The sequence below is a fragment of the Pithys albifrons genome, chromosome 25, assembly GCF_047495875.1.
Source record: "Pithys albifrons albifrons isolate INPA30051 chromosome 25, PitAlb_v1, whole genome shotgun sequence".
Taxonomy (NCBI): domain Eukaryota; kingdom Metazoa; phylum Chordata; class Aves; order Passeriformes; family Thamnophilidae; genus Pithys; species Pithys albifrons.
Genome location: NC_092482.1, coordinates 2,057,523 through 2,080,046, shown reverse-complemented (window position 1 = coordinate 2,080,046; position 22,524 = coordinate 2,057,523). Strand labels below are relative to the sequence as shown.

The 22,524-nt window shown below is 64.3% G+C and overlaps 3 protein-coding genes across 7 annotated transcripts; 1 reads left to right on the top strand and 2 right to left on the bottom strand.

The window, feature by feature from the left end:
* Nucleotides 1-6,465: 6,465 nt before the first annotated feature.
* CDK5RAP3 (CDK5 regulatory subunit associated protein 3) lies at nt 6,466-13,107 on the bottom strand. Of its 3 annotated transcripts, none has more exons than XM_071577273.1 (14): nt 13,078-13,107; nt 12,774-12,831; nt 12,017-12,148; nt 11,334-11,434; nt 11,202-11,250; nt 10,829-11,007; nt 10,122-10,258; nt 9,163-9,307; nt 8,934-9,050; nt 8,754-8,829; nt 8,411-8,499; nt 7,527-7,732; nt 6,727-6,898; nt 6,466-6,647 (listed from the first exon to the last, which is right to left on the bottom strand). In XM_071577273.1, the coding sequence occupies exons 1-14, from the start codon at nt 13,081-13,083 to the stop codon at nt 6,582-6,584; spliced, it is 1,533 nt and encodes a 510-aa protein (XP_071433374.1). In that variant the 5' UTR covers nt 13,084-13,107; the 3' UTR covers nt 6,466-6,581. The 3 variants fall into 3 exon arrangements, with proteins under 3 accessions (XP_071433374.1, XP_071433375.1, XP_071433376.1); XM_071577274.1 differs by having other exon boundaries at nt 8,754-8,826; XM_071577275.1 differs by lacking the exon at nt 13,078-13,107 and having other exon boundaries at nt 12,017-12,186.
* A 986-nt stretch (nt 13,108-14,093) lies between these two features.
* PRR15L (proline rich 15 like) lies at nt 14,094-17,038 on the top strand. Of its 3 annotated transcripts, none has more exons than XM_071577066.1 (2): nt 14,094-14,218; nt 15,951-17,038. In XM_071577066.1, exon 2 carries the CDS (start codon nt 15,952-15,954, stop codon nt 16,249-16,251), a length of 300 nt encoding a protein of 99 aa, XP_071433167.1. In that variant the 5' UTR covers nt 14,094-14,218; nt 15,951; the 3' UTR covers nt 16,252-17,038. The 3 variants fall into 3 exon arrangements, with proteins under 3 accessions (XP_071433167.1, XP_071433166.1, XP_071433165.1); XM_071577065.1 differs by having other exon boundaries at nt 15,887-17,037; XM_071577064.1 differs by having other exon boundaries at nt 15,667-17,037.
* Nucleotides 17,039-18,628: 1,590 nt separating this feature from the next.
* PNPO (pyridoxamine 5'-phosphate oxidase) lies at nt 18,629-21,680 on the bottom strand. The gene is made up of 7 exons (XM_071577406.1): nt 21,593-21,680; nt 20,795-20,919; nt 20,606-20,705; nt 20,338-20,391; nt 19,480-19,608; nt 19,330-19,400; nt 18,629-19,252 (listed from the first exon to the last, which is right to left on the bottom strand). The coding sequence occupies exons 1-7, from the start codon at nt 21,635-21,637 to the stop codon at nt 19,087-19,089; spliced, it is 690 nt and encodes a 229-aa protein (XP_071433507.1). The 5' UTR covers nt 21,638-21,680; the 3' UTR covers nt 18,629-19,086.
* Between the last annotated feature and the right edge of the window lie 844 nt (nt 21,681-22,524).

Here is a 22,524-nt window from a genome sequence, read left to right as displayed (position 1 = left end):
CCTACAGACGCCCCCCACCCTTGGAACACAGTCTAGAGACCCCTTGATTTTGGGATCCCCCCTTCCTGAGAACCCCCCACCCTACAGACAACCCCCAGCCTTGCGACAGAGCCTGGGGACCCCTTGATTTTGGGGTCACCCCGTTCCTTGGGAACCCCTCATCCTGTAGACACCCAGACTAGGGATCCCTTAATTTTGGGATCCCCCCTTCCTGAGAACCCCCCACCCTACAGATGCCCCCCACCCTTGTGACAGAGCCTGGGGACCCCTTGATTTTGGGGTCACCCCCTTCCTTGGGAACCCCCCAACCTACAGACGCCCCCCACCCTTGGAACACAGTCTAGAGACCTCTTCATTTGGGGATTCCCCCCTTCCTGAAACCCCCCCACCCTACAGACACCCCCCAACCTTGCGACAGAGCCTGGGGACCCCTGAATTTTGGGATCACCCCCTTCCTGGGAACCCTCTTTCCAAGGGACCGCCGCGGGACGCGCCCACAGCGATCCAGGCTCATTTACATAACCCCGCCCCGAAACCTCCTTATATGGTACATGGCCACGCCCACGCCCACGTTGGCTCCGCCCCGTGTGCTCATTCGCGGTCCTGCAGCGCCACCTGCCGGTGCCGGTGGGGCAGCGACCGGGACCCCCACCCGGAGCCCCCCCAAAACCGGGACCCCCACCCACAGCTCCCCCAAAATCGGGACCCCCACCCTGAGCCCCCCCGAAACTGGGACCCCCACCCTGAACCCCCGCGAAAACCGGAACCCCCATCCTGAGCCCCCCCGAAACTGGGACCCCCATCCTGAGCTCCCCTCAAACTGGGATCCCCACCCTAAGCCCCCCCAAAACTGGGACCCCCAAATCTCCAGAACCCTCCGCCCTGAACCCCTCCCCAAACCCAGGGCCACCCCACCCCACGCGAGACACCCCGCCCCCATGAATCCCCCTTTCCCCACATCCCCTCCCCGGAGCCCCCCCAGACCCCCTCCCCACCTGCCCCAGCCCCTCCTGTGGTCACCCCCACCGTGCAGCCACGTGTCCCCAAAGGTGTGTGCCGCCCCAACACGCGAGTGGCGCCCCAAATTCCCTCCCGTCGCCCCTTGGAACCCCCCACTCCATCCAGCCCACCTGCGGGGGTCTTGGGGGGGGCGGCGTCCCGGGCAGACATTGATGGATGGACCCCCAAATCCAGGCCGGGCAGGGGGAGCAGCTGGCAGAGCTGCCCGTGTTCCCCTGAGGGAGGGGCCCTGCAGATGTCCCCGCAGCTGGGACCCCCCCAGAACCCTTCTGTGCCCCCCAAAGCCCCTCTGCTTCGGGAGACCCCCCTCGTGTCCCCACAGCCACTGTGTCCCCTCCCCAGCTGTGTCCCCCTCCTGCCCTGGATCTGCCCCCCTCAATGGGTGGCAAAGGCTCGGTGGGAACCCCCACCCTAAAACCGCGGTTGGTGGAATAGAGGGGGACCCACCCTGGAGCCCCCCAACCCAGAGTCGGCCTGAGCTCGGGCACCCCACGGTTGGGGCAGGGCATGAAACGTACCCCAAAACCCACCCCGAGTCCCCATCTGCTCCCCGGGCTGTGACAGGGGTGGGGTGTCCCATCATGGGGGGCTCTGTGTCCCCACTGCCCCCTCCCTCCCCATCGCGGGCAGCCGGAGAACAAAGAGGAGGAGGAGGAGGAGGAGGAGGAGTGTGAAGGCCCCTCGGTGCCGGGCTGTGACAGCTGGTGCCCCTGAGGTGACATGGGGACAAAGGCCCCGGGTAAAGGGGCTTCACCCCCCTGGACTGCGGGGCTGGGGTGGCACAGGACACACGGGGACCTGCCGGACCGGGGGCTTCCCCAGGAGGGAAAAGGCTGAGGGGCACCAACCCCATGGCACCCCATTGCTCGCCCACCCCCCACTGCACCCCCAAACCCACACTGACCCCACAGCTGGGAGAGCCCACCCCCAAAATTTATCATCTCTGCCACCCTGCACCCCAAATCCTGACAATCTGGGGCTGCACTGCCCCCAAACCCTGTCACCCCCAAAACCCAGAGACCCCCAATCCCATTTCACCCCAACCCCTTGTCACCTCCAGTCCCATGGGACCCCAAAACCCTGACACCTCCAAACCTTGACACCCCAAATCCGTGTCACCCCCACACCCATGTCACCCTGCACTCAGGTCACTGCTTCTCTTGCTCCATCCCCACCCTGCTGTGCCCCCCTGGCCAGGGTTGGGTGTTTTGGGGTGCCAGTGCCAGCCGTGCTGGGGGAGACTGTTTTGGGGTGACTGTGCTGGGGGGTGGCTGGTTTGGGTGCCCGTGTCGGGGGACGCAGTGCCAGGGATGGCTGTTTTGGGGGGCTGTGGTGGCGGGGGATTCATTAGCGGAGGGTGGGAGGGAGGTGGTTCCAGCGGCCGCCTTGATGGATGGCCAGGCCTCGTCCTGTCAGCCGGGTTTTGTCTCCCGGGCGGGGGGAGGAAGGGAAGAGAAAGGGAAAGAGGAGGGGAAAGAAGCCCCCGGGGCGGGGAGGGGTACAGGGGTTGGGGTGCCGAGGGAGGGGCCCCCTCGCCTTTCCCTGGGCTGTCGTGGTGATGGATGGCCCGACCGGGGGGCTGTGGGGCTGGGGATCCCCCTCCTCTGGGGTTGGGGGGCCCGAGCAGCCCCCAGAGACCAGCTGGGGGCTGCACCCCCTTCCTGGCCATGCTCTGCTGCACGATGAGCCCCCTGTACCCCCAAAACGCCCTGGCTGATCCTCCCCAGCTCATCACACCCATGGGCACTGCCAGCCAGGGGGTGTGTCCACACTGAGCCCCTCAAAAAATAACCCCGAGGGTTTTCCCTTCTCTGGTGCCCTTCTCCTGTTTCTGTCCCATCCCCAGGCTCTGGAGGACCCCCCAGCCGGTCCATCTGGGCCATGGCCCAGCCGACCCCGCACCCCCTGCACGGAGCTGTCCCCCCAGGGTGACACATCGGTCCCCGGGTGTGCTGGGACATCTGTCACCCCGTTCCGTGTTGTTTTAACGAGGAAATTCGGAGCCCTCTCAGCAGCTGCAGCGTCTGCCCGCGGCAAAGCACAGGGAGAGCCGGGAGGGGCTCCGAGGGGCTCAGGGGAGGGAGGGGGGGGTGCCATCCCGAGACCCTCTGCCATCCCCAACCCCTGGAGACCGTGGGATCTGCTGCTTCTCCCTAAAAATTGGCTGAGAGGGAGTGGAGGGGGCGAGGAGGGGGATGCAGAGCACCCTCAGCAGGGTGGCAGTGGGGAGAGGGATGGAGGGATTCAGGGATGCAAGGATGGAGGGAGGGATTCAGGGATGCAAGGAGGGATGAAGGGATTCAGGGATGCAAGGAGGGATGGAGGGTTGCAAGGAGGGAGGGATGGAGGGAAGCAAAGAGGGAGGGATGGGAGGATGCAGGGATGGAGGCATACAGGAAGAAATTAGGGAAGGACGAACAGGAGGGATGGAGGATGGAGGGATGCAGGAAAGGTGCAGGGATAGCTGGAGGGAAGGGACAGAAGGATGGAGGGATGGAGAGAGGGATGGAGTGATGCAGGAAAGGATGTGAGGATGGAGGGAGGGATAGGGGGATGGAGGGAGGGATGCAGGAAAGGATGCAGGCGTGCAGGAAGGGATGAACAGAGGGATAGAGGGATGAAGGAAAAGATGGAGGAAGAGATGGAGGGAGGAACAAGGGGATGCAGGGTTGGACAGAGGGATGCAGGAAACAATGCAAGGATAGCTGGAGGGACAGAGGGATGGATGGATGGATGGATGGATGGATGGATGGATGGATGGATGGATGGATGGATGGATGGATGGATGGATGGAGGAGAGATGCACAGGACAGACAAGGACTTCGGGGCCGGATGGCTGGGGACGGCCATGGAGCTGTTGGGGACAGCGGGAGGGGGCGCGGGCCGCCCCGCAGATGGTGGGGCCGCGGGGCCACCCCCGCGCCGGCTCCCGGCTGCGCCCGGCAGCTAATGGAGCGAGCGGGCTGTCAGCGATGTGACGGCAGCGGGAACGCGGGGACAGATGGAGGGACCTTAATTGGTAATTAAATCCCTCCCTGGCAGGTGAGATGGAGCAGCAGCAGGGCCCCCGTGGGGGGTGGGAGGGAGGCGGAGCCACTCCCCGGCACCGCCAGAGCTGTGGACGGGGGTTGACACCCCCGAGGGCTGGAGATCCCCATTCCCAGCCCTGTCCCATCTCTTTGTCTGGAGCAAACTCAGCCCTGAGCCCCGCCAGGGCCGCGGATGTCCCTTCTGCAGCCTGGTGGGCCGGTGGCATCACCCCAGAGTGGGGACAGGGACACAAGGGGGGCAGGGACCTGCAGGGGACCCCAGCATTTCGGGGGGTGCTCCTTGTCTTGGACTGTATGTTCCTGAAATCCACATGTTCCCCGATTAGGGTCCCCTCTGTCCATGTCTCTCTTGTCCCCCATCCATGTCCCCTCCATTCCCACATCTCAGTTCGTGTCCCCTCCATCCACGTGCCCCCCCTGGTCCGTGTCCCCTCTTGCCATGTCCCCTTCGTCTCCACGTCCCAAGGGACACAGGGCACAGGCAGAAACCCCACACAAGGTGCCCCCAAACCCCCCATCCCCACCACCGGGGTGGGCCGGGGGTGGTTTGTCTTCCTGTCATCATTTCCCGGGAATGTCGGGGATAATGGGAACAGCGATCGGCTGCGCCGGCCGGTATTTCACCCGCGATGGGACGGCGGGGACGGGGATATTTATAACGCCCTAAAGGAAGCCCCAAAAGCTGGGGGCGGCCACCCCGGGTGGTGACAGGGACCCGGTGGAGGGGTGCGGGGTGGGGGACACCACCACTGTCCCCCCGCCCCCCGGCCATGGCCCATTGAATTCCCCATCAAAGCCCCCGCGGTGCCCTCCGCCAGCCGCGACCCCCCGCGGGCGCTCTGCCCTTTGCCCCCGCCGGGCCACCGTGACCTGTGGGGCGGGCCAGGGGTCCAGGGGGGTCAGGGGCCGGGGGCCCGCGGCGGGGGGGCGTTAGTTCCAGGGATAAAGGGGCTTTATGGCCCGAGCCCCCCGTGCCGGATGCCTTCGCTATGGAGACGAGGGCGGTGGTGACCCCCAGAGCCGCCGCTGAGCCCCCGCTGTGCTGGCGGGATGGGGACCCCCCTGGCACCCCCACCCTGGCGGAGGGACCCTCCCCGCTCCCCGGCTCCATCCTCAGCCAGCCGCGAGTTACCGGCAGCGTTTAATTAGCCCGTTAATCACCGTTAGCGGGGTAATGAGGGGGCTCCCCGAAGCCCGGTTGCCTCTCCGCGGGGGTGGCACCGGGAAGGGGGCGATGGGGGGGTGTGGAATGTGGGGGGCGACAGCTGGAGCCACAGCCCCCCAAGTGGATCCCAGGACCTGCCACAGCTGAATTCCACGGGGCCAGCACCCTTGACAATTCCCCAAATGGATCCTGTGGGACCAGGAGCCCCCACAGCTGAATCCCATGGGGCCAGGAGCCCCCACAGCTGGATCCCATGGGACCAGGAGCCCCCACAGCTGGATCCCATGGGGCCAGGAGCCCTCAGAGCTGGATCCCGTGGGGCCAGGAGCCCTCAGAGCTGGATCCCGTGGGACCAGGAGCCCCCACAGCCGGATCTCATGGGGCCAGGAGCCCTCAGAGCTGGATCCCGTGGGGCCAGGAGCCCCCACAGCTGGATCACGTGGGGCCAGGAGCCCTCAGAGCTGGATCCCGTGGGGCCAGGAGCCCCCACAGCTGGATCCCGTGGGGCCAGGAACCCCCACAGCCCCCCAGGTGGATCCCATGGAGTCAAGAGCTCCCCAAATGCCCCCAGGTGGATTCCAGGTGGCCAGAACCCCCCACAACTGGATCCTAGGGGGGCCAGGAGCCCCCCAAGTGGCTCCTATGGGGCCAGGAGCCTCCAGAACCCTGGGGACAGACCTGCCCCAGCTGTGACGTGTCGGGGGGGGAGGACAAGACCCTCACACGGCCCAGTGACCTTTCAGAGAGGGGGTGACCAATGCGTGACGTCAGAGAGCGCGGCAGACCCCGCCCCAAAGATGCTGGGGGGGCTCCAGCGCTGCCCAGCCCAGTGTGTCCCAGTACAGCCCAGCGCGGCCGGGGGGGCCATGCGGGGGGTGATTAATGGGGGCCATCGCTCACTGTCCGGAGGGGCCCGGGGCCCCCCCGCGCCGCGCTAACGAGCGGCAGGAATAATGAGCGGTGTCACTCCGCTTCTGCCGCTGATGGAAAGTCATTACAGGCGTCACCGGCGGCGACACCCGGCCATGAATCAACTGCTCTGCTATGAAATTAAAATCGAATCACCCCCCGCCGCCCCTCCCGGCGAGGGCTGTCAGCCCGGGGGGATGCGCTGCCTCCCACCAGGGCCACCCCAAGGGCAGGGCGTGGGGGGCTCTGGCATCCCTGGGATCACCCTCGGGGGGGTTTGGGGCTTCTTCCCCCCTCAAAAAAATCCAGGTGGATGGGTGGGAGAATGGCCTTTATTACCCAACATCCACCTCCCAGTGAGGCCACGGCCACCCAGCAGCACCCCAGGGGTGTGGAGGAGGGTCTGGGGGGCCCACCCTGCCCCTCTGGGGTGGGGGTCACAGGTTGATGCCCATCAGGTTCACTGGCCGCCCTCCATAGCGCTTGGAGATGTCAGCCTCGATCTGCAACACAGACAGGGGGCTCAGGGTGGGCAGGGGGCAAAAGGGGGGTCCTCAGGGTGCCCCTCCCTCCCTCCCTCACCAGCTTCTGGAGCTCCTTGGTCTTCTCCAGCAGCCGGTCGAGCTTGGGCTCCAAGGATCCCTGCTCTGCCAGGGCTTCCTGGCGCTTCCGGGCCATCGCCTCCTTCTTGGCCAGGAGCAGCTCTGCCTGTCTCAGTTTCTGCCTCAGGAGCTCAGTCACACGGTCCACGTACCTGGGGGGCACAGCCGGGACCCCCTCAGCCCCCTGGGCATGCCAGGTGCCATCCCCAAGGCAGGACATCTCCAGAGCCACCCCAGGTGCCATCCCCATGGCAGGACATCACCAGAGCCACCCCAGGTGCCATCGCCATGGCAGGACACCTCCAGAGCCACCCCAGGTGCCATCCTTGCCTCGGGACACCTCCAGAGCCACCCCAGGTGCCATCCCCACCTCAGGACACCTCCAGAGCCACCCCAGGTGCCATCCCCACCTCAGGACACCTCCAGAGCCACCCCAGGTGCCATTTTTGCCTCGGGACATCTCCAGAACTGTCCCAAGTGCCATCCCCACCTTGGGACACCTCCAGAGTCATCTCAGGTGCCATCCTTGCCTTGGGACACCTCCAGAACTGTCCCAGGTGCCATCCCCACCTTGGGACACCTCCAGAGCCACCCCAGATGCCATTCCCACCCTGGGACATCTCCAGAGTCACCCCAGGTGCCATCCCCACCCCAGGACACCTCCACCTCCTCCTTCTCCTCCTGATCCAACCTCCACCCCAGGACACTCCCACCTCCTGCTCCAATCCCCCATGACCCCTCCCCAGCCCAGCCCTCGATTGTTCCCAGGGTGGGGGGCACCTGGGCGAGGCCAGGATCATGCAGAGGTGCTGGACGCTGCGGGAGCAGAGCTGTGCCAGCAGTGCCCGGACCGTGGCCAGCTGGGAGCCCACGTGGGCACTGGTCTGGCCCTGCAGCAGGGCTGGGGCCAGCTGGAGCTGGCTCATGGCCACGATGTCGGCCTCCTCCTCCATCTCCACCAGACGCTGCGCCAGGAAGAGCTCCAGCTGCGGGGACAGAGGTCACTCTGGGCTCCATCCCTGCCCCTGCCCCTGCTGCCACCACACACCCACCTCCATGGGCTCCATCCCTGCCCCTGCTGCCAGCCCACACCCACCTCCATGGGCTCCATCCCTGCTGCCACCCCACACCCACCTCCATGAGCTCCATCCCTGCCCCTGCTGCCACCCCACACCCACCTCCATGAGCTCCATCCCTGCCCCTGCTGCCACCCCACACCCACCTCCATGGGCTCCATCCCTGCTGCCACCACACACCCACCTCCATGGGCTCCATCCCTGCCCCTGCTGCCAGCCCACACCCACCTCCATGGGCTCCATCCCTGCCCCTGCTGCCAGCCCACACCCACCTCCATGGGCTCCATCCCTGCCCCTGCTGCCACCCCATACCCACCTCCATGAGCTCCATCCCTGTCCCTGCTGCCAGCCCACACTCACTTCCATGAGCTCCATCCCTGCTGCCAGCCCACACCCACCTCCATGAACTCCATCCTTGCTGCCAGCCCACACCCACCTCCATGAGCTCCATCCCTGCTGCCACCCTACACCCACCTCCATGGGCTCCATCCCTGCTGCCACCCCACACCCACCTCCATGGGCTCCATCCCTGCTGCCACCCCACACTCACCTCCATGAGCTCCATCCCTGCTGCCACCCCACACCCACCTCCATGAGCTCATCAATGAACTGGTTCCGTGTCTCTGGGTTTTCCAGCAGTGTCAGGGCATCGGAGCCACAGGCGACTCCCTCGGGCACTGGGGGGTGGGATGGGGGTGAGGGGAGCCCAGATGGGACCCCACATGGCTCAATTTGGTCCTCACCCCCACCCCAACTCAGAATCACCCCATGGTGGGGTCAAGACCTGCCCTGTTCCTGCCCAGCACATCCTGCCCTCTGCTCCATCCCCAAAACCCCCAGTGCTCAGCCAGGGTGCCCAAGGGCACTGGGAAGGGGGACCAAGGTGTGGTGGGGGCTGCCAGGCCCCTGTGGGACCCCCAGCCCTGCTCACCCTCAGAACCAGCCTCCAGCACCGTGATCTGCACCTGCTCAGCCTCTCCATCCCCCCAGTCAATGCCATCGTCCTGCTGGGACACAAAGGGCAGCCGGTGACACTGGGGGGCCCAGGACACCCCCAGGGCCCTGGAGCAGGGGCTGATCCCGGGAGGAACACCAGGGAGGGCTCACCCACCTGGGCACTGGGCTCCACCGTGATGCCCCAGTCGATCTCCTCGTCCTGAGCCCCCCCATCAGCAGCAGCTCCATCCCCCACCTGGATGGGCTCCAGCGTGAAGTCCCCCCAGTCAATCTGCAGGGAGAAGGACCCCCAAACCCTGCTCAGACACCAGGGGGGTGCAGCTGAGCCCCAAGAACACCCAGCAGGGCACTCGGGGGTCCCTCCCAGCCCCGCCGGCACCCACCGCGTCCTCCCCGGGCGGCTCCGGCTCCTCCCGCAGCTGCGGCCGCTCCACCCGCCGCGGCTCCTGCCCCGTTCTCCACTCGAACACCGTCGTGTTCCCGCGGCTCGCCACGTGCCTCAGCAGCGGCACCACCACCGTGCCAGGGCTGGGGGGCACCACGGGGGGGACATCAGTGCTGGGACCATCCCTCAATCCCCCACGGGACCCCCCAATCCCGCCCGGAGAGCCCCAGCCTGGGGGCAGCCCCGCGGTGGGGATGGCAGGGTCTGTCCCTGGGGGTTTGTCCCTCTGTCCCTGTCCCTCAGGGTCTGTCCCTGTCCCCCACGGTCTGTCCCGGGGCTTTGTCACTCTGTCCCTGTCCCTCAGGGTCTGTCCCTGGGGGTTTGTCCCTCTGTCCCTGTCCCTCAGGGTCTGTCCCTGTCCCTCGGGGTCTGTCCCGGGGCTTTGTCACTCTGTCCCTGTCCCTCAGGGTCTGTCCCTGGGGGTTTGTCACTCTGTCCCTGTCCCTCTGTCCCTGTCCCTCAGGGTCTGTCCCTGTCCCCCAGGGTCTGTCCCCTTCCCTCAGGGTCTGTCCCCGGTGGTTTGTCACTCGGGTCTGTCCCTGTCCCTCAGGGTCTGTCCCCGGGGGGTTTGTCACTCTGTCCCTGTCCCTCAGGGTCTGTCCCTGTCCCTCAGGGTCTGTCCCTGGGGGTTTGTCTCTCTGTCCCTGTCCCTCAGGGTCTGTCCCCAGGGCTTTGTCACTGTCCCTCAGGGTCTGTCCCCATGAGTTTGTCACTCTGTCCCTGTCCCCCAGGGTCTGTCCCTGGTGGTTTGTCACTCGTGTCTGTCCCTGACCCCCAAGGTCTGTCACTGTCCCCCACGGTCTGTCCCCAGGGGTTTGTCACTCTGTCCCCCACGGTCTGTCCCCAGGGGTTTGTCCCCCTGTCCCTGTCCCCCAGGGTCTGTCCCTCTGTCCCCACCTGTCACACACGAACTCCACACAGGCCTGGTACAGCTCGATGGCCTCTCCCAGGGCACTGACCCCCGCCCCGACCTGGCACAGCAGCGAGGGCAGGTCCTTCACCAGCGCCAGCAGCTCCTGGCGCACGTTGTCACCCTGGGCACAGGGAGGGGACTGTCACAGCAGGGGGACAGGCAGACAAAGCACCCCCCGAGGGGGCAGTTCACCCTCTGGTCACAGGGCAGTTTTGGGGGGTTTTGGGGGTATATTTTGGAGCAGTTTGGGGTGTACTTGGTGGCAATCTGGGGTGTATTTGGGGGCAGTTTGGGGAGTGCACTGGGGGCAGTTTGGGGTGTATTTGGGGGCAATATGGGATGTATTTGGGGGCAGTTTGGGGGGTGCACTGGGGGCAGTATGGAGCGTGTTGGGGCAGTTTGGGGGGTGCACTGGGAGCAGTTTGGGGTGTATTTGGGGGCAGTTTGGGGGGTGCACTGGGGGCAGTTTGAGGTGTATTTGGGGGCAGTTTGGGGGGTGCACTGGGGGCAGTTTGGGGTGTGTTGGGGCATTTTCGGGGTGCACTGAGGGCAATTTGGGGTGTAAGGGGACAGTGTGGGGTGTATTTGGGGGCAGTTTGGGGGGCGCACCGGGGGCAGTTTGGGCCACACTGGGGGCAGTCCGGGGTATACCTGGGGGCACTTTGGGGTGCCCAGCCCCCCTGGCACTCACGCTGATGCCGTACTGCCGGCAGGAGCCCAGGAAGCGCTCCCGGAGCTCGGCTGCTCCCAGCTGGCACTCGTCCTCCCGCCGGGAAAAGTCCTGCTGGGCCTGCTGGCACCTCCCCAGCTGCCTCCGCAGGGACGGGATCTCGTAGCTGATGCTGCGCACCAGGAGGCTGGAGAGCTCGGCTGGGGGGCACCCAGGGGTGTGGGGGGGTCACCCACGGGACCCTCGGGGTGCCCCGACCACCACAGGGCTCTCAGCCCGGTGGGATTTGCCATCCCAGCACATCTGCCCTTTCCCTGCCCATCCTATCCCAGTTTGGAGACCAAAAACCTCCCAGTGACACCCCCCAAGGGCTCTCCAGCCCCTCCTGCCTTACCCAGGTAGGTGTTTTCTTTCTCATAGAGGGCCACGATCTCCTGCCAGTCCTGGGGAGGAGGGAGAGGAGGGTGAGGAGGATGAGGAGGGAGAGGAAGGAGAGCAAGGCTGAGCCCCCCCAGCCCCACCTCACCCTCATGCGCTGGGACGAGTAATGCCCGAAGAGGTTCTTGGTGGAGGCCTCGGTGCCTTTGAGGATCTCCACAATCCTCAGGCAGTGGAAGTAGTGCAGGTCTGGGGTGGAGAGTGGGATGGGATCACCAGGAAGTCTGGGGGATCACCAGGAAGTCTGGGGGTTCACCAGGAGGTCTGGGGGTTCACCAGGAGGTCTGGGGGATCACCAGGAGGTCTGGGGGATCACCAGGAAGTCTGAGGGATCACCAGGAAGTCTGGGGGATCACCAGGAGGTCTGGGGGTTCACCAGGAGGTCTGGGGGTTCACCAGGAGGTCTGGGGGATCACCAGGAAGTCTGGGGGATCACCAGGAGGTCTGGGGGATCACCAAGAGGTCTGGGGGATCACCAGGAAGTCTGGGGGATCACCAGGAAGTCTGGGGGATCACCAGGAAGTCTGGGGGTTCACCAGGAGGTCTGGGGGTTCACCAGGAAGTCTGAGGGATCACCAGGAAGTCTGGGGGACCACCAGGAATTTGGGGGAGGGGGTCATTCCCTCCCAGCTCAGCCCTGTCCCCACCATCTCCTGTGCCCCAGCTCAGGGGGGTGTTCCCACCGTACCAAACCCCCAGGAAGAGCCTCCAGGTGCCCCCCCACGCCATGTCCCGGCTTTCCTGGCATTCCCAACCCCTGATCCCACTCACAGGCCCCGTCCAGGAGCTGTTTGATCTCCTGGTTCTCCGGCATGTCCTGGATGGCCACGTCGATGCGCTGGCGGATGAGCTGCACTTGGCTCTGCCACCTCAGGCTGCAGTGGCGCCTGTCCACGAGCCAGTCTGGGCCAGGGGGGCACACGGGTCACCTGGGGGGCCACCTGGGCTGGGGGACATCCCCCCATGAGGCTCCGGGGAGCACAGACCCCCCATGTCCCAGAGCGGCCAAAGACAGGGATGAATTCCCAGCTCTTTCCCCAAGTCTGGGGGTGAACGGGAAGGGCCAAAGACAGGGATGAATTCCCAGCTCTTTCCCCAAGTCTGGGGGTGAAAGGGAAGGGCCAAAGACAGGGATGAATTCCCAGCTCTTTCTCCAGGTCAGGAGAGGAAAGGCAGGAACTGGGATGGGGCCAAACAGAGAGGGATTCCCGACTCCTTCTCGAGGTCTGAGGGTGAAAGGGAAGGGCCAAACAGGGATGAATTCCCAGGTCTGGAGGCAAAAAGGGGGTCAGGGGGGTGGCCAAACACTGGGATAAATTCCCAGCTCCTTTCACAGGTTTGGGAAGGGAAAGAGGGATCGATCATGGAGGATTCAAACACAGGGATGAATTCCCAGCTTTTCCCCAGGTCAGGAATTGGGATGAGATCAAACAGAGATGAATTCCCGGCTCCTTCCCCAGGTCTGGCGGAGAAAGGAGGGATCGGGGTGGGACACAGATCCTGGGATGAGTTTCCCGCACGGCCGTACCCAGGAGTTTGCTGGTTTGGATGTCGATGGGCACGTTCCGGTAGTCCTGGGCAGGGGCCTGCGGGGGGGACACGGGCGGAGCGGGGCTGGCGGGGCGCGACCGGCACCGGGAGCAGCGGGAGCAGCGGCGGGACCCCCGCGCCATCCCCGGCCCCTGCCCCGCTCCCGACCCCGCTCCCGGACCTTTCCCTCTCCATCTCCCGCTCCATCCCCGGCCCCTGCCCCGTTCCCATCCGCACTCCCAACCCCGTTCCTGGCCCTTTCCCGCTCCATCCCCGCTCCCGGCCCCTCTCCCGCTCCGCACCTCCATGTCGTCCGCAGGCGCCACTTCCGCCTTTCCCCGCCCCGCCGCGTCTCAGCCAATCCCCTGCCACACCGCCCGCCCTCCAGCCAATCATATCGCGCTCCCTCCAGAGGGCTCTCCCTCCCGCCAATCCGATGGCAGCGGCCGCGCGGCAGCGCCACGTGCCCGCGTCACGATTGGCTGAGACGCGAAGGGGGCGGGGCTGGCGCTGGCCAATCGGAGCCAGAAGAGATCCCAGATCCCCCGGGAATCCTCAGCATCCCCCAGAGCGGATCCCTCAGGGATCAGTGGAATTCTCCAGGGCAGGTCCCTCGGGGATCGCCAGCAACCTTCAGAGTGGATCCCAAATCCCCCCGGGATCTCCAGCATTCCCCAGAGCAGATTCCCGGATCCTTCAGGGATTCCAAACATCCCCAAGAGTGGATCCCAAATCCCTCAGGGATCCCCAACATCCCCCAGAGCAGATCCCAGAACCTTCAGTGATCCCCAACACCCCCCAGAGTGGATCCCAGATCCCTCAGGAATCTCCAGCACCCCCCAGAGCAGATCCCAGATCCCTCAGGGATCCCCAACATCCCCCACAGCAGTTCCCAGATCCCTTGGGTGCCCCAGCACAGACCCAAGATCCCCATGGGAACACCGGGACCCCCAGAGGGCATCCCAGGTCCCTCAGGGATCCCTGGGGAGGAGCTGGAACTGATCCCAGATCCCAAGGGATTTGGGAGGTCCAGCCGCGGGGAGCTGCCAGGTCGCCCCCACGGAGGACACGTCCCTTTGGGGACATCCCTTTGGGGACATCGGGAGGCAGGACCGGCCCTGCAGCCGCCGGTTTCGGCTGATCCCACCGGGAGCCGCAGCCCCGAACTCCCTCCTGACCCCCGGAGCGGCGACACTGGAGCGGTGCCACGGCCACCCAGGGCCACCCGCCCGGGGCTGGCACCGCTCCCGGTCATGAATATTCAGCCGTGCCTGGTCCGGCCCCGCTGTTTGCTCCGGCAGGAGGGGTTTGGGCGCGGGTTCACCTTGACGGGAACACCGGGACAGCGGCAGGTAAAGGGCACCTGCCTGCGCTGCCCGGCCGGGACCCCCCGGGACACCCCCGGGGACACCCCCGGGTCACCCCCGGGCGTGGCAGGAGCAGGTACAGCGATGGGGTGCCCGTGGTGGGGACGGGATGTGGAAACTCCGGGGACAGGGTCGGGGTGGTCCCACCTGGCTCTGGCACAAGGAGGGGCAGGTGGGGGGGCACGGGGGGCACTGTGACTTTATCCCTCCTCCCACAGTGGGGAAAAGTGGGACAAGGAGGTTTTCGATCCCCCCAAAGTGATGCCGGGGGTGCCACTGGGGAGGGGTCGGGCTGGGGTCGGTCGTGGCTGAGCGCGGGGGGGGACACGGGGCTGTGGTGCCCACCGGGATGGGCACAGGGCGATGGGAATCCCCTCCGTGCCCGCGGCCAGGGAAGCGCTTGGCTGCTCCTGTCGGGAACCGCCTGCCCTGGTCCCTGCCCTGATTCCTGCCCCGGTTCCTGCCCTGGTTCCTGCCCTGGAGCCACGCGCGGCTCCGGAGCCTTCCTGGATTGTCGGAGCCTTCCTGGAATGCTCCCCGAACATTCCCAAGCCCCTGCAACGCTCCTGGTTGTCCCCACCGGCAAAGGCCACCCCCAGAGCCGGGGTGGCACCCTGGCACCTCCCCAGCTCCCACCTGTTCCCAGTTCCTGTTCCTGTTTGCTCCCCGGGCTCCCTCCCTGCCCCGCTACACGTGGCTGATAAGGCACCTCCCGGCGCTGCCAGAGGCCTTTTCCCGGCGCTCCGCAATTCCCAAGCCATGGAACATCCCCCTCCTGGTCCCCGCGGGGTGTCCCCCCACCCCTGGTCCCACCGCAGATGTGCCAGAGCTTCCTTTGGCAAAGCATTCCAAGGAAGTTGTCCCTGCACTGAGGTCTCCCCCTCAGTGCCCTCTCTCTTCAGGCCCTGAACCATCTTCACAGACTGTCACAGAATCACAGACTATTCTGAGTTGGAAGGGACCCACAACAACCCTGAGATCAGCTCAGGTGCTTAAAACTTGGTTGTAATAATGCCAAGGTCATGGGTTCAATCCCCTCTGTGGGTCACAGAATCATAGAATGGATTGGGTTGGAAAAGACCTCCCAGATCATCAAGTCCAACCCTTGATCCAACCCCACTGTGATCACCAGCCCAGGGCAAGGATTGGAAAAGACCTCCAAGATCATCAAGTCCAACCCTTGATCCAACCCTACTGTGATCACCAGCCCAGGCCACTGAGTGCCCTGGGCTGGTGATCACAGTGGGGTTGGATCAAGACATGGTGGATTCTCACTCAGTCCCACATCCACAGAATCACAGAATGGATTGGGTTGGAAAAGCCCTCCGAGATCATCAAGTCCAACCCTTGGTCCAACTCCAGTCCCTTTACCAGATCATGGCACTCAGTGCCACGGCCAAGCTCAGCTGAAAAACCTTCAGGGATGGGGAATCCACCCCCTCTCTGGGCAGCCCATTCCAATGCCTGAGCACTCTCTCTGCAAAGAATTTCTTTCTCATCTCCAACTTCAATTTCCCCTGGCAGAGCTTGAGCCCATCGTGCCCCCTTGTCCTATTGCTGAGTGCCTGGGAGAAGAGACCAACCCCCACCTGGCCAGAACTTCCCTTCAGGGAGTTCCAGACAGTGCTGAGGTCACCTCTGAGCCTCCTCTTCTCCAGACTTAAGAGCTGAACTCGATTGTTGTGGGTCTCTCCAACTCAGAACAGTCTGTGATTCTGTGATCCCATCCCTCTGGAATCTCAAGGCTGGAGCTGGGACAGGGACTGAGGGACCCCCAGGAGGGAGCACGACCCCCAGTTCCCTTCCAGGATGGCTGAGAGCCACGGCTGGTGGAAGCTGACGTTCCTGAGGAAGCGCCAGGCAGCGCCCACCGTGCTGTACGAGAGCCCCGACGGCCCCGCGGCCCCCACGGGGGACACCCAGGAGGGCACAGACCCCGAGGGACCCCCGGGCTTCGCTGCCCGCCTGGAGAAGCTCGTGGACAAGAGCACCAAGGGGAAGCACGTCAAGGTTTCTAACTCGGGGCGCTTCAAGGAGAAGAAGAAAGTGAGGGCGACGCTGGCCGAGCATCCCAACCTGTGCGGGGCCACCGAGCGCGAGGACAAGTGACCCGGGGGCATGGGATGTCACCTCCGGCCACCCTGGGAATGCTGGATGGGATGTCACCTCCGGCCACCCTGGGAATGCCACATGGGATGTCACCCCCTGGCCACCCCAGGAATGCCACATGGGATGTCACCCCCCGGCCACCCCGAGAATTCCACATGGGATGTCACCCTCCGGCCACCCCGGGAATGTCAGATGGGATGTCACCCTCCAGCCACTCCAGGAATGCCACATGGGATGTCACCCCCCGGCCACCCCGGGAATGCTGGATGGGATGTCACCCCCCGGCCACCCCAGGAATGCTGGATGGGATGTCATCCCCTGGCCAGCCCGAGAGTTCCAGGAGGAGACAGGACTCAGCATGGAGTTTATCTCAGGGATGATCAAGGACCCTCTTTGACTGACTGCCCCCTGAGACTGACTGGTTCATACTGGGAAGAGGATGCTCCCCCAGTTCAGTGGCCACCAGAGCCCACCCAGCTCTGCCCCAGGCCCACACCAAGCCCCCTCACTCCATGTCCTTGCCAAGTCACCCCCAAAACATGGAATGTGGCACTTCCCTGCCCCGGTGGGCAAAATCCACCCTGAGCTGCTTCCACAGCAACCTCGGAGAGCTCCCAGGAGGAACCAACCCTGAGGGTCTCCCGCTGTTTGTTTGGGGTGTTGGAAGCTCTTGAACTTGCTGCTAATTAACTGTTGTTAATAAACCAGGCCTGGAAGCAGAGGCAGCTCTGGGAGAGCTCAGCGGATCCCTGGGTCTGGCCTGACAGGGTAGAGAGCTCTGGATCCCTCTGGGACCCCAGTGGGAGCAGAGCCATCCCCGGGAATCCCTAATCCTGTATGGGATGGAAGCAGAGGCAGCTCCAGGGAAATCTCAGCAGATCCCCAGACCTGGCCTGGAAGAGTGGGAGGGCTCTGGAAGGATCCAGAGCCCAGGTGGGAGCAAAGCCATCCCAGAGAATCCCTGACCCCGAGGACAGGGGACACCTGGGGGTGGAAGCAGAGGCAGCTCTGGGAGAGCTCAGCAGATCCCTGGGAAGGCTCCAGATCCTGAGGAAGACCCAGGTGGGAGTGGAGCCATCCCAGGGAATCCCTGTCCCCAAGGAGCAGGGGACAGGCAGGGGTGGCCGGTGCCCTTGGTGCCACCGCCCCTGTCCCTCAGGGTGTGGCTGTGCCAGAGCTCTGCAGCTCCAAGAGCTTCCCAGCTCTGACAAAAGCCAGAGGGTGCCAAGTGCCCGAGTCCCACCCCTCGTTTCCCGGCACAGAGCCGGTGCCAGGGCAGCCAGGGCACCCCCCCTGGGTCCCCGCCCTTGGCTCTGTTTGCTCTCAGCCTGCTCTTTGTTCCCGGGAGGGAAGGGAGGGAGCAACAGGAGGAGAGTGGAGCCCATCGGGTCATAACACCCATCTTGGGGTGTCTGGGCTCGGGTCCTGCTCCTCCTGCCAGGATGGGGGGCAGAGCCAGCTGTGCTGCCACCCCCAGCCCCTTCCTGGGGCATCCCACTGTCCCCTCGGCTCTTCCTGAGGGATGGGCACAGCTGGAGGGCCCTCTCGAGGGATGGGCACAGCTGGAGGGTCCTCCCTAGAGATGGGCACAGCTGGAGGGTCCTGCACATTTGGAGGGTCCTCCCTAGGGATGGGCACAGCTGGGGGGTCCTGCACAGCTGGAGGGTCCTCCCTAGAGATGGGCACAGCTGGGGGGTCCGAGGCCACCAAGTGGGGCTGTGACACCAGCACGAGGTGTGTGACAGTCCCCTCTGGCCACCTAACCCGGCTCCCCCTCCCAGGGCTGCCCTTCCACCATCCAGGGTGGGAACCACAGGACAAGGACAACTCTTGGCACGATCCTGCTCCAAGAGCCAGAGGCTGGGTCAACAAACTGGGAGCAGGAAGGTTATCTGGGGCTGGTTTCACTGGGATGTGACCCAGTGCTGGATCCAGGGTGGGATTCAGGGCTGGTTTCACTGGGATGTGACCCAGTGTCGTGTCCAGGACTGGGATTCAGGGCTGGTTTCACTGGGATGTGACCCAGTGTCGTGTCCAGGACTGGGATTCAGGGCTGGTTTCACTGGGATGTGACCCAGTGTCGTGTCCAGGACTGGGATTCAGGGCTGGTTTCACTGGGATATGACCCAGTGCCGTGTCCAGGACTGGGATTCAGGGCTGGTTTCACTGGGATGTGACCCAGTGCCGTGTCCAGGACTGGGATTCAGGGCTGGTTTCACTGGGATGTGACCCAGTGCCGTGTCCAGGACTGGGATTCAGGGCTGGTTTCACTGGGATGTGACCCAGTGCTGGATCCAGGGCCAGGATTCCTGGCTCCTTCCAGCTCCAACTGCTCCAGGAGAGCCCGGCCCTGTGTGGCTAAACATTAACCCAAACCTCCTCCACATCCAGGTTTATTTTTTCCAAGCTTGGACAAGCAGCTGGAGGAGGGGACAGCGTGAGGGTTGGGGTGGCACAGCCCTGGGAGAGAGCCAGGGGTGACACAGTGGTGACATTATTAAATAACTTAATTAAGTAATAGCAATAACCCAGCGGGGATCGAGCACATTCCACGATTCCAGGCAAAACACGGAGCACGAGGCGTGACAGCAGCAGGATGGGAGGTCACTGGGGTCACGATTGGTCCCTCCACAATCATTAACATGATTAATTAACCACCAGCAAGGGTTAATAACGCAGTGAGTGGATGCAGATGGACTTGGGGACGCACCAGGGGGAGGCAGAAGGGGATGAAGGCGCTGGGGTTGGAGCCCTCCCGCTGGAATTCCCGGGGCTCAGGATGCATTTCAAGGGACAGGGGGGTGGCTTTGGCACAGGTGACATTCCAGAGCCTCCTCAGGGGGCAAAGCGCTCGTAGACCCAGTCCCCGTGTCCCCGGTGGGTCATGGCCCCGAGCGGGGCCGAGCGGTCCCGCAGCCGCCGGAACACGATCCGGTCGTGCAGCCGGTTGGTTTGGCCCTGCCAGAATTCCACCACCTCCGGCTCCAGGATGTACCCACCCCTGCCAGGGACACGCAGGGCTTTAGGGGGGCACTCCGGGTGCCACAGCCCCCCTGCCCACAGCCCCCCAAGGCTCACCAGTACTGCGGCTTGGGCACCGCCGTGTCCCGGTACCGCTGCTCCAGCTCCGCGTTCCGCTGCCGCAGGAACTGCCGGACAGGGATGGGGTGAAGGGGCCCGAGGGGGGGGCAGCACCCCAGGGACCCCCGTGGGAAGGGCCGGGCTCACCTCCCGGTCCGGGATGACGGAGCTCTGCCGGCTCACCACGGCCCCGATCTGGCTGCTCTTGGGCCGGGACTGGAAGTACCGCTCGGATTCCTCCTCCGGCAGCCGCTTCACGGAGCCCTCGACCCGGATCTGTGCCGGGAACAGCAGCCCAGCTGCAGCTCCAGAGGGGATCCCAAGCATGGGAATGCACCATTCCCTGACTTTCCCACCCAAACTCCCCATTCCCTGATTTCCCACCCAAACTCCCCATTCCCTGATTTTCCCTTCACCCAAACTCCCCATTCCCTGACTTTCCCTTCACCCAAACTCCCCATTCCCTGATTTCCCACCCAAACTCCCCATAGTCTGACTTTCCCACCCAAACTCCCCATTCCCTGATTTTCCCTCCACTCAAACTCCCCATTCCCTGATTTCCCACCCAAACTCCCCATTCCCTGACTTTCCATCCACCCAAACTCCACATTCCCTGATTTCCCACCCAAGATGCAGGTGCTCCCATCAGCTGACCTCCATCCAACAGCTCCAAAGGGACTCCCAGGCATGGAAATGCCATTCCATGACTTTCCATCCACCCAAACTCCGCATTCCCTGATTTTCCCTCCACTCAAACACCCCATTCCCTGATTTCCCACCCAAACTCCCCATTCCCTGATTTCCCACCCAAACTCCCCATTTCCTGACTATTCCCCCCAAAACACCCCCCTCCCATCTCCCCTCCAGGGGCTGGGACCCCTCGGAGTGGGACCCCCACCCCGTGTGAGCCCCAAGGTGCCCCCCTGAGGGGCAGCCCCCACTTCCTGACCCCATTCCAGGGATCCAGCCGTGCTCCCCCCCCATCCCCAGGGGACCCCAACCCACCTGCCGGTTGAGGGGCTCCCAGTAGAAGACGAGGGAAGCGAAGGGATTGGAATCCTGGGGGAGAGGGGGCAGAGCTGTCAGCACACCCACATCACTCCCAGCTGCAGAAATCCGGGATACCCGGAATGTGCCGAGGCAGGAATTGCCTCCAGGGGTGTTGGGCACAACCTCGACCCAAACCACAGCCCCAGTGCCAGGGGAGAGGGGCTGGGAAGCTGCTGTCCCCCTGGGGACCCCCAGAACCCTCCCCAGACCCCCCAGCCCTCACCAGCTCCTTCCCCTTCCTGCTCTCGTGGTTGGTGAAGAAGCGGAATCCGTCCTGCCCAAACCCCTTCAGCAGCACCATCCGGGCCGAGGGTTTCCCGTCCCTGCAGAGGGACGGGGGGGGGGTGAGGGCAGGACCCTCCCCACGGCCAGGGGACACCCCTGGTCCCCATGTCCCCCCTCCCCGTGTCACCTGGTGCAGGTGGCCAAGCACATGGCGTTGACCTCGCCGATGTCCGGGCACTGCAGCGCCTCCTGGAACCAGGCTCGGAACTGCTCGATGGGATCGTGGGACACCAAGTGCTGCTCCTCGAAGGCCTGGGGACATGGGGGGACACTGTGAGGCTTTGGGGACTCTGGGCTTTGGGGACACAGCGGGCACTTGTGGGAGTCACATCAGGCTCGAGGGCACGAACAGCACAGGGCATGAGGTGACAACCGAGGGGTGGGGGGGTCAGTCCAGGCCTTGGGGACAACCTGGGAGGGCCACCAGAGGTCTTAGGGACAATGTAAGGGGTCGCTTGAGGTCTTGGGGACAATCTGGGGGTGTCACCAGAGGTCTTAGGGACAATGTAAGGGGTCACTTGAGGTCTTGGGGACAATCTGGGGGGGTCACCGAGGTCTAAGGGACAGTGTAAAGGGTCACCCAAGGTCTTGGGGACAACCTGGGGGTGGGGGAAGGGAAGGCAGTGACCAGATGTCTTGGGGACAATGTAAAAGGGGTCACCTGAGGTCTTGGGGACAACCTGGGGGGGTCACCGAAGTCTAAGGGACAGTGTGACCGTGTGGCCGGGTCACCAGAGGTCTTAGCGACAATGCAAGGGGTCACCTGAGGTCTTGGGGACAATCTGGGGGTGTCACCTGAGGTCTTAGGGACAATGTAAAGGGTCACCCAAGGCCTTGGGGACAATGTGGGGGGTGTCACCCGAGGTCCTGGGGACATCCCGGGAGGTGTCCCCGCCGCAGGACCCCCGTGCCCGCCCTGTCGCACCTCCGTGTCCCCCCGGTAGTTTTTCCGCAGCCCCTCCAGGTCCATCGCGCCGGAGCCGAGCGCGGCCCCCACCGCACGGGGGCGTGGCGAGCCTTGGCCACGCCCCCACCCCGACAGCCAATAGAGAGCGGAGATGAGAACCCGCGGAATGGAGCGCTGGCAGCCAATTGGAGGAAATGGAGGGGCGTGGTGAGGAGACCCGGAAGTGGCGTTGGGGTGCAAACAGGCACGTGGTGGGGGCCTTAAAGGGACCGCGACCGCCGGGAGGGGGACACGGGGACTTGGGGACACGGGACAGGGAGGGGGGACGGGATAACTGGTCTGGGAGATGGTGACAAGGGCAGGGGCTGGGAGATGGGGGGACACAGGGATTTGGGGACACTGGGCATAGGAGAGTGGGGATGGGTATTTGGGTCTGGGGGACACCCCTGAGCTTGGGGACAATGGGGACAAGGAAAATGGGAATGGGATTTTTGGGTCTGGGGGACACCCCTGAGCTTGGGGACAATGGGGACAAGGAAAATGGGAATGGGATTTTGGGGTCTGGGGGACACCCCTGAGCTTGGGGACAATGGGGACAAGGAAATGGGAATGGGGTATTTGGGTTTAGGGGACACCCCTGAGCTTGGGGGCAATGGGGAGAAGGAAAATGGGAATGGGATATCTGGACCTGGGGGATGGTGACAAGGGACAAGGGGGACAGGGAAGGTGTGGGACACTGGGATTTGGGGACAAGCCCACGCTCATGTCCCTGCAGCTCGTGGGAGCAGCAGCTCCAGGACTATTCTCCTGGAAGTAAATTCCATTTCCAGCGATACCTGAGGATTCCTGTAAATAAATCCCACTTTCCTGCTCCCCTCAGCTCCTCACATCCCGCTGGATCCGGAATATTCCCAGCTCTGGAAAGAAAGGACTCTTTGGTGGCACAGGCT